Source organism: Dendrobium catenatum, unplaced genomic scaffold (assembly GCF_001605985.2).
Source record: "Dendrobium catenatum unplaced genomic scaffold, ASM160598v2 fragScaff_scaffold_390, whole genome shotgun sequence".
NCBI classification, from domain to species: domain Eukaryota; kingdom Viridiplantae; phylum Streptophyta; class Magnoliopsida; order Asparagales; family Orchidaceae; genus Dendrobium; species Dendrobium catenatum.
Genome location: NW_021318852.1, coordinates 8,990,149 through 9,001,494, shown reverse-complemented (window position 1 = coordinate 9,001,494; position 11,346 = coordinate 8,990,149). Strand labels below are relative to the sequence as shown.

The window sequence follows — 11,346 nt, the reverse complement described above, 5'->3', positions numbered from 1 at the left end:
ATAGGCTAAAATCCTGGATTATATTATAAATCTTTTATTTTAAGGAAAGCCTGCCAGCCTAATTCATATGCATGGTATTAATATTTTAAGAGCTAATCTATACTAATTATAGTGTTAATAGCTAGCCCTCCATACTTATATGCAAATGCCACATTCATGATGATCAATTGCATCACTTTTTCTATGTAATATAATATCATTTATGAATTACACTAAGCTACGAAATGCAGAAAAGTATATATACTTTGCTCTAACTTCAGGAAATCATAATTATTAATCTATTTGGTGGAATTCTATATTATTATAGTTAAAATGCTAGAGACAATCATATATATCGTGTACAAAAAGTTACATAGTAAAAGCTCAATAAATCAGATGAAAATGCACTTTTGATGGATTCTAGATAGATAAAATTCTTAGAAATCAAAATCATCGAAAATAATAGTAAGAGTATAAAGTTTGTGTAGGTTGTGAAAAATAAAGGAACCAGCCTGATACTAACCAAGAGGGGGGTGAATTGGTTATTTAAATTTTTTTTTAAAAAAAGCACTTTAATCCCCCTTAATGCTGAAGTAAATTAAAATTATGATAATAAAAATTCAAAGTTTGTAAACCATATAGTAAATCACAGAAAAATAAAAGTGTGGAATAATAAAAACAAAACACACAAAAATTTATGTTAGTTCGGTCTAACATGTCCTACATCCACTCCTTGGAAACCTCATTTTGAGGTATTATACTAAAAGTGGTGACTCTTCTTTTCTCCCCACATCAAGGCCGAGAAGCCCTTACAAAATCTTTTTCACCAACCTGACAAAGGAAGAGAACCTGAAATCCTTTTTCATCCTCATAGTGACGGAAGAGAACCAACAATCTTTTTTCTCCCTCTTGGAGAAGGCAGAGAACCTGGGATAGTTGCTGCATAATGTCTTCCTGGAGCCTCTAAAGGATCAAGGCAAAAGCTTGAAGAAAATGAGAAAGAACCTTGCTTGGAGTAACCTTGTGAATCCCTTATAAATCTTCCTTACAAAAATCTCTCCCTCTCTTCTCTCTCCCAAAGCTCTCCGATCCACCTCTTTACTCTCTCACAAAACACTTAGCAACCAAAATTATTTTTGAATTAAGACAATATAAGACTTTAAATAGAGAGCCTCCAAGAAAGCTCTAAATTTTAATTTGGCACTTCTGATCATCCCGTACGATCAAGATCATACTATACAATTAGTTCAAAACAACATTTTCATCCAGTACGAACTGCAACCCATTGTACGATCAATTTAAGTGTTTATATTGATCTTCCCGTATGATTGGGCACATCGTCTTGTACGATTAGTACAAACACATATCAAATCGTCTAGTATAAGGGGTGGCGTTTAATTATTGTCCAATGTATGAATCAAGTGATACATTACAATCATCTTCGATCGTCCTGTACAATCAGTACAAACAAATAACTAATCGATCATCCAGTACGAGGGGCGGCATTTAATTATCGTCATGTGTAGGAATCGGGTTGTGCAGTACGATTGTCTATGATTGGCGGCTAAATAATATGATTATAACTGGTCGTCTATATGATATGGATCGTCCAATACAATTAGTTTAATCAATCTAAATTAACAAAGGGTGTCCTAATTAGAGTTTTATGGTTAACTGATCGACCTACGATATAAATCATACTGTACGATTAGTTCAAAATAGAAATTATTTTAACTCACCAACTTATTTCTTTGAGTATGTGTACAAGATTACTTAGCTTTAGGGTCCACCATTATACATATTTGGCTCAAGAAAAGTAAAAAAGTATAAAAAGACTGAAAAATATAGACTTCATTCCTACTGTATCAATCTTGAGCTGATTGAGGTTGTAGGTGAGATGTGATCCTAAAATGTTAGTAAGTAGGGCAAAACAGATATACAATAGATTGAAATAGCATAGTAAAAAAATCTAATAATGTTTGTTATAATCAAAACCACAAGATTCGGATCTAGATTTGCAAAAAGAGTATTGTTACTTATAATGAGTAGAATAGCTTTCATAATAGGCACAATGGACGGAAAAACCAAAGAGGACTTCCTCTCTTTTCTCTATTTGTTCCTTCCCCTATCTCTTACTTTATTCTCCTCCTTTCTTCCTTCCCGACCAAGCAACGAAAATGAGGGAAGAGGGAATTATTTCCATAAATTTCAGAGAGCTCAATGTTGCAGCGGCGCTTTCTCGACACCTCCCAGTATCACTGTGCTTGCAAGCATACCGTCTTAGCACTCCAGTTTAGAATTTCTAATTTTTTTCATATTTTTATTTAAAATTTATTTTCAAATTTCTTAAGTTAATACACTTTTAAGTCAATTAATGCAAACTCACACATAGATCTCATATGCAAACTTCAAATATACGACCTATTAGTTGATAGTCAAAGCTCTCAACCAACAGATCAAGATGAACTGCGTATATTCATCATTTTCATATCCTAAAACTTACCTACCATCGTCTCAAGACTTTAAAAACCACCCTAACCCTTACAAAATATCAAATCATACCCTTTAGCCTTTCCACAAAATCATAACTCATGCTATCCACCTGCAGTGATCGGTTTAAAAAATAAAAAAAAAAAATAATAATAATAAATAAATAAATCACTACTTCTTTGCCTCATATACATATGTATATATTAATAAAAAAAATTTAAGAAATACGAAAATAGTCATTCTTCCCTTTTTTTAAATCCTTCTATATTAATCATAAACTCTACATCATTGCCACATTCTCAAACAGAATTTTGACGTTTTTCTTCCTTAGTTTATATCTAAAATTTTCTTAGTCATTGAAAATCATTTATGGAAATTTTTCTAGATTAAAAAATCCATTGAAAAAACCTTTTTTGACAGATTTTAATCATTTTATATTGAATTTTTTCGTCGGATACCAATTGTTTTCTTACAATAAAAGAAATTAATCTGTTATATTTGAAATAATTATACACTCAGTTTTCATCAAACTAAATAACCCCTAAAACTATTGGATATATTTTAAAGTGAGTTTAATATAGAAAATATTTCAATTATATTTTTCGCTGATAATATTCTTCTTGTTGATAATTATATAGACAAAATTGAACGAAAACATGAATTGTGGAAGTCAACCTTAGAGTCTACAGATTTTTTATTGAGTAGATCTAAAACCAAATACATGCACTACAAAAAAACAGTATTTTTCACATCAGTTATTAGGAGCGGTTTTTAAACCGCTGTAAAAATACTTATTTTGCATCGGTTTTAACCAGTACAAATTGCACCGGTTAAAGCCGGTGCAATTTACACCGGATACAACCGCAACTAAAACCCCACCCACTATTCTTAAACTGAATCCCTAATTTCTTCTCCTCGCGTTCATCTTTCGTCCGTGACTCTACGCCTGGAGTGAACTACCGCTCGAGATTCACAATTCTTCTCTTCACTCGTGGACCCATCCCGGCAGGCCGGCCCTTCCTCATTGTCAGTCGGTACCCCTTCTTCTTCTTTTCCTTCTTCTTCTTCTTCTTATTCATATTCTTCTCCCTCTTCTTCTCATTCTTCTTCTTGTTTCTTTACCCTAATCCCTTAAATCAGAAAAGGATATTTTGTAATTTGTTTTAAAACTGAAACCCAAAGTTTATTTCAATCTTTTATTGAGAAACTAGATAATGTTTTCAACGATTGACAGCAATGTTCTAGAGATCACCATGGCGGTTTTAATCGGTACGAGACACCAGATTTGTGCCGGTTAAAACCGCCACAATTATAAAAACATGTTCATATTGGATGAATTTGCATCGGTTTTAATCGGCACAAATCTGCTTATTTGTACCAGTTATAACTGCTGCAAAAGCAAGCGATTCGCAACTACTACCCTGCCGGTCGTAAAATCGCTACTGAATGTCGTTTTAACCGCCACAATTTCCTAGAACCGCTGCAAAGGAAATTGTGGCGGTTAAAACCACCGAGATAGCTCAAAATTTGTGCTGCGATTACCTTATTTTTTGATAGTGATGGAGTGCCATTTTAGTAATAATACATTAGTAGGTGGATTGCGACTTTGGGCAAAAAGTCATTAAATAGTGTACACGTTTTAGATATCTCGAAATTATTGTTCAAAGTAATGTTGAAGTAGATGATGATATCATTAGTAGAATTCAAGTTGGACGATTGAAGTGGAGCTATACAACAGACCTATTGTGTGATAGAAAAGCACCCCTTAAACATAAGGGAAATTTCTATTAGATGGTGATGAAACCTGCAATGCTTTATGGCACAAATATTGGCTATTAAAATATAAGCATAAAATAAAGTTGAGTGTTGAAGAGATGAGAACACTCAGATGGATGAGTAGCTTCACACTTAGAGACATAATGTGAAATGACTATATACGTGAGAAAGTTAGAGTAGCTCCAGTGGCAAATAAGATTAAAAAGAGCCGCCTTAGATGATTTGGTCACTTAAAACCTCGGCATTTGTATGACCCAGTTAGAAGAATAGATATATTAGATCCAACTTTTTAGTTAAAAAAGACAGAAGTAAATCTAAAAATGCTTAATTAGGAATTATTAAAAATTATCTTTTTTTATTATATTAAATGAGATAAAGACTTGATATTATTGTTGTCGCCGTCGAATATACGTTTACACCCTAATTTTTTAAAATAATTAAGCTTAGATCCTTTCCTTATGGGCTCACCATAATTAAAGTTATCTCATTTTTCAACACAATTCCTATCATATCTCTTCCTCAATTGACAAATAAAAAATTAATAAAGTAAATATAAAAAATCTAACTTTACCATATTAATATTTACGAGATCTCCCTTTCGAAAAATAAATCCTTTGGAAAATATATTCTATTATCACGACGAGAATGACACGTTTGGAATGTTCTAGTACTGAGCATAAATTTTATAATTTTGATAAATAAATAAATAAATATTGTGGTTCGCCTCGTACGACGCCTCAGCTTTTTAGCGTTTGATCCGCTGTTGCTTCGAACAGCAAGCTATATTCGACCGAATCAGGATCGTCCATTCTTTGTCGTTGCCTAATGGACTGTGAGAGGAATCAGCGAACTGTGCTGAACTGACATAAGGACAGTAACGTGTTCTCAAACTTAGCTATCCGGGCGCCACCTGGCCGTATAAACAGGTCCAAACTCATGAAAGCACGCCACGTGTAAATAGAAATAATAGTAAAGAAATATTCTTCGTTTTTTTTTAATTACATTTAGGCTTCGTTTGGGACGTCTTTTTATTGATTTCTAAAATAGAATTTTAGTATAAAAATAAAAAAATTTGTACTAAAACTCCGTTTGAGAAAGCAATAAAAAAACCGTCCCAAACTAAGCCTTAGGCTAATTAAGTAAAGGTACAAAATTCAAACTTAAGACTTCTTAATTCATAAATAAAACTCTCAATCAATTGATTAAAATTTTATTTGGAATGTCTTTTTTGTTGCTTATTAAAACAGCTATTTAGTACCAAAAGTTTAAAATTAAAATTTTGATACTAAAAAGCTGTTTTAAGAAAAAAAAAAAGTCATCCTAAATGAAGCCTAATGCTTCGTTTGGGACGGCTTTTTTACTGCTTTCTAAAACGGAGTTTTAATACAAAATTTTTTATTTTTGTACTAAAATTCCGTTTTAGAAAACAATAAAAAATCCGTCCCAAACGAAGCCTAAATTGAGTGTTGATTGAAGTTAGCATGTTGTCTTACGTGATCAAATAGAGAAAAAAATTAACGCAGCTCAACTTATTATATTGGTTGAGAGTTTGGCTAGTCTTAGGTACGAATCTTAGGTATGTGATATATGTGTGAGGTTGTTTTAATTGGCCTAAATGTTAAAAAAAAAGAAAAAATTATGTTTAATATAACATAAAATGTAATATAATATTAAAAATATGTCAAAATAGTATTATTTATTCATTTGTATTTTTTTATTAAATATCATTTTATTATAATCATTAATCTTCTATTTTACATTAAAGGAATTTTAATTTTTATCATATTATTTTTCAATTCTTAAACTAAATTTGTTTTTGTCTTCTTGTACATTTATATTTGTGTGAGTCTTAAGTCTTTCAAGTGAGCAAAAGATTCCTAATTAGGCCAAGAGAGTGACCCAATTACTACATATCTTTTGAAAAATTGAATTACATGTAGAATCACGAGGTAAAAATAATTTAGAGAATATGTGACACATCTAAGTTTAGCATCTGAATTGAACGGTCTTGAACCGAGGATTTTTTACTCACTTTGGGTCATTTTCAACGTCAACCTAGTTCAGAAAGTTGTCTGGATCGAGGTATGTCAAAATGCGCCTATCTTAATTTTCAAAAAGTACGCAAATTTTATTTTAACATACCTATAATTTTCTATCAATAAAAACTTAACAATTTTAGAAACTCTAGTTATAAAATTTTCAGAAAATAGACAAAACGTTCATCATATTAATCTCTATAACAAGTAAAAAATTACGCAGTGAAAATTTTACCATTGCAAGATTATCCGCATTTTTCGCTAAAAAAAATATAAATTTAATCAAAAATTTTGATAAAAAGTGCGTATTTTTAAAAAATGAAATAGACTTATCATGACCCACCTCGATCCAGATAACTTTATGAACAAGGACGATAACTGAAAATGATCTGAAGCGGCTAAAAAATCATCTTCTTCCTCCCCAAAATCTTCTTCTTACGGCTTTTTCCAATCAACTCAAAATAAGCCAATTCAGATATTAAACCTGGAAGTGTCACATATTCTTTAGATCATTTTTACCTCAATATTCTCCTTGTTATTCAATTTTTCAGAAGAGATATAATAATTGGGTCACTCTTTGCCTAATCAATAATCTTTTACTCTCAACTAACATACTATGTTGAATTGCGTTAAACTTTTTCTTGATTTTGACTTCGTTTGGGGCGGCTTTCTTACTGCTTCTTAAAGCGGTTTTCTAATATAAAAATTAAAATATTTGTACTATAAAACTGCTTTAAGAAACAGAAAGAAAACCGTTCCAAATGAAACCTTAATCAGTTAAGATAAAATACTAACTTCAATTAATATATAATTAAAAATACAACTCAACTTGATCTAATGATTGAAAACTTTGATTATTAAATAAGAAATTTTGAAAATATACATTTTTTAATAGAATAATAAAAATATATTATTAATTTATTATAAACCAACAACAAAAAATATAAGCAACCGACTTGTATACGTTCACCTATATATACACAGGCCTGAATGGCTGAATGCTCCACAGAATTCTTGAAACGGCGTCAATTCTTCAATTCCGTTGGTGTCATCGCTAACCGCAGTCAGCGTCAAGCGTCAGTGTAGTTAAACAAAGCGCCATCCGCTTTATATTCTCCAGTCCTTTCTCCATTGTTCGGCGTGCAGAACGGTGATGGAGGAGATTCTTCGAAAACCGACGGTGGAGGTGCCGTCGTGGTCGCCGTTCGACGATCATTTGAACGGAATGGAGTTGCACCTGCCGGTTAGCGGAATATCCGGCGAGTATTTACTGACGGAAGCGGCGCTTGCTGAACTTCAGTGCTATCTTCCCCTTAACGAAGTGATGGCGGAAGCCGACGAGATGGAAGAACTGACCGACCTTCCGGTTGACAAATACTCCTCCGATGAGTTCCGGATGTACGAGTTCAAGATCCGGCGGTGTACGCGGAGCCGGTCGCACGACTGGACCGAATGCCCGTACGCTCATCCCGGCGAGAAAGCTCGCCGCCGGGATCCGAGAAATCACCAGTATTCTGGCGTGGCGTGCCCTGATTTTCGAAAGGGGAATTGTAAGAAGGGCGATACATGTGAGTTCGCGCATGGAGTTTTCGAGTGTTGGCTTCATCCGGCGAGGTACCGTACCCAGCACTGCAAAGACGGTACGGCTTGTCGCCGGCGGGTATGCTTCTTCGCGCACACGCCGGAGCAGCTCCGAGTTCTGCCGATTCAGTTACAGCAGATTTCCCGAGCGATTGATTCTTATGACGGGTCGCCGCAGAGGAACCAAACACTAGATGCGTATTTCCCAAAGGGGGTGATCCCATCCTCGCCAACATCGACTCTGATCTCGCCGCCGATGTCGTCGCCGGCGAGCTCGCCGCCCGTGTCGCCCAGTGGGGTGCGGATTCGTCGGGCGACGTGGCAGATGGGGTCCGCGGTGAACGAGGTAATAGCGTCGCTTGGTAAGCTGCATTTGAGGAAGATTGGGGGTGGGCTGAGTGCTTCCGTTGTTGGGTTTAGGCCCATGTTCTGTAGTTTGCCTAGTTCTCCGCCTCCGGCGGCGACGGCCGCCGTCGGTCGTGGATGGCTGGATGTAGAGAGGGTTCGGGAGAAGGACGAGGTCGTGGCATGGGTGGAGTCCGGGCGACCTCTTCGGGCTAAGATGTATGAGAGGATGAGCAAGGAGAGCGGGTTGACCCGGCCCGAAACCGGCCCGACGTTGGCGTCTGATCCGGACTTTGGGTGGGTTTCCGAGCTCATCAAGTGAGCAGAGAGAAGCAGGATAATTCAAAGAAGCGCGCGTGCTGTTATGGTATTTTTGTAAATACGCGAATGATTTTATTTGGATCTGACGGCCCATAAAGCTGTAGATGGTGGGGCGTTGATGTTATCGATTTTTAACTACCATTATAGTGTTTATGAGTTATTCGAGTGAAGAGATGTGTATCGTTTTAGTTATGTTCTATCGTATTAATTATATTTTGGCTATTTGCTTTAAATATTTTATATGTAATTATCGGGCAATTATTTCTTGAAATTAAATGTAAATCATGCTTTTATTTATTAAGGCTTCGGTTGGAACATCTTTCGATCATTTTTTTTCCTATTTTTAAGAAATTTTTTTACTAAAAAATAGCTTTATGAAGCAATAAGAAAACCGTCACAAATGAAGCAATGAATGGCTTTCTTACTATTTCTTAAAGCAGCTTTTTAGTATAAAAATTAAAATGGTTGTACTGCATGATTGTTTTAAGAAACAGTAAAAAATTGTCACAAACGAAACATAAATCGTGCATTTGAATTGATAAACTAAGCCAATGTTTATGTGGTTTGGCTTACTCAAGGAATCATGTCCGCGCCTAAGCACATCTAGTATTTAAGATTCCACTGTTCTTGAGTAATAACTCCACTCATTTTGGGGTATTGCATCATCACCTTCATTGTCAACAAAGAAATCATCTTTAAGCCTAAGCTTGGTAAACTTTCAATGGAATATCTTCCACCATCTTGACCCAATACTCTTTGTAGTCACTAAGGTTATCACCAACTATTATAAGTCTTATACAATCTAGATGCAAAATTGATTGTAAGAGATACAAAGAAACAAACTATATATATATATATATATTTGCTATATCTTTTAAAAATATCTTAAAATTACTTCATAATATAATAGAAATATTTACTTAGTTAAAATGATATTATTGTATTTTAATTTATATTTTTTAAGGGGAAAACACAAGGGGCCTATGTGTTTCACAACAGATAAAAGTATATGTCCTTAGAGGATCAACAACTCTCTAAACATACAACCTTTGAAATAAAACCTATGAACTAATGATCCAACTAAATACAATCAAGTGAACTGAAAAATAAAGTTAATATAACATGACTGAAAAATAACTTAAACCAAAACAGGCAAATAATATAAGGAGCCACTGCACCAACATATTATATGCACAAACACAAACAACCACCTAATAAACAATCCATAATAACAACCTTGATAAGCCTCAACCATGAAGCCTCAACACCCACACAACCAACAAAAACCAGGAAATAAAATTCCCTAACAATAAGGGGACAACCATCAGGATGTGAAACCACAAGCCCCAGCCACATGACACACACCCAACCCATTAACATCTGCACGAAAACCACTGGCCCAAGCATTAAACACATAGAAAGTCAGGCTCCAAACAACCAAAGGGACGGAACACCATTATCTTTTAGATTTGCGCATACGATGCTTACCAACATGAGAGAAAGAGTTATCCAAGACTTAACTCACATCCAGTCCATACAGCTCATGAAATGAATTAGCATTCTCAACCCGCATATCATCCTCAACCTCACAAGGATAAACCAGAGACTTGTCAAACCAGTCAGATTGCACCAAATAAGTGTCCCCCGATTTAGATATCAACTGAGCATTTAGAACATTAGGCGAAATTAGACCAATAGGGACATCAACAAGAGGTTCACTACCTTCAGTCCCCATAGGAGTGGGCGAACATACCGAGTCAATATTATCCAAAGGATAATCAGCAGAATCCATATCATCAAACAATTTATTAACCACCATCATGTTAGCTTGACAAATATCCCTATCCACCTCACGCCCATCAACCACATCAACATGAGCCAAAGCAATAGCACAATCCCTCATATAATCAACACCAACTAGAGCCACACCTTGAGATAACTCCATACTGGCCACATAAATATCCACATTATGACATATAACACCATCAGAGTTATGAATAATATTATCACAATGGACCTAGGCCAAAACATGCACAACCTATTGCCCCACAACATTAAGCAAAGATGAATCATCACCAACAATATCTTGAACAACACAATTCAAATCTTTAAGAACCACCCCATCAGTGACATTAACAGGAGGATTATTAATACTGTTGCGGACTAGAATATACGCGGTGATAGAGTTAAAAAGCTTTCATCTCAGTATTCTACAAATATTCAGTACACAAACAGAAGATGAAAAAACACTAGGATTTTTATGTGGAAAATCCTGAAAAGGGGAAAACTACGGGGACATGCCTAGTTGAAAGAATTTCATTAGTATTTGCTTGAGATACAATAGGCTGACTTGTCCTTAAAATTTATGACGATTAAATTGCAATGATCCACTTCTGGGTTGAAATCCAGTTACAAACAAGTTGTGTATTTGAGATGAATTCAGAATCACTTGAAGATTAAACAGAATTCTGGCGTCACTTGGAGATCGGGCAGAGTTCTGACGTCACTGGAAAGTCGGGTAAAATTCTGGTGTCAGTGTGGAAGTTGGACAGAATTCTGACATCCCATGAAAGTCGGGCAGAATTCTGGTGTCAAGTGGAAGTCAGGCAAAATTCTCGCGATGATCGAGAAGGAGTTTCTTCCCTCCTATCCTTCTTCTCTTCTCTTCTCATTCTCCTCTTCTTCTTCTTGCTTTGATCCCCTTTCAAGAGAAATGAGAGGTCTATTTATAGATTTTTGGAGTGGCATGACCCATAAATAGGTGTTAGGTCATGGGTAAATATGGAGTTGTTGGATGGAAGGTCGATATAGAATCCCT

At 35.1% G+C, this 11,346-nt stretch overlaps 1 protein-coding gene across 1 annotated transcript; it reads left to right on the top strand.

Annotated features, from left to right (window-relative positions):
* Positions 1-7,286: 7,286 nt before the first annotated feature.
* Positions 7,287-8,825, top strand: LOC110105810 (zinc finger CCCH domain-containing protein 2). Its single transcript, XM_020835454.2, has one exon. It carries the CDS (start codon positions 7,435-7,437, stop codon positions 8,527-8,529), a length of 1,095 nt encoding a protein of 364 aa, XP_020691113.1. The 5' UTR covers positions 7,287-7,434; the 3' UTR covers positions 8,530-8,825.
* Positions 8,826-11,346: the final 2,521 nt, after the last annotated feature.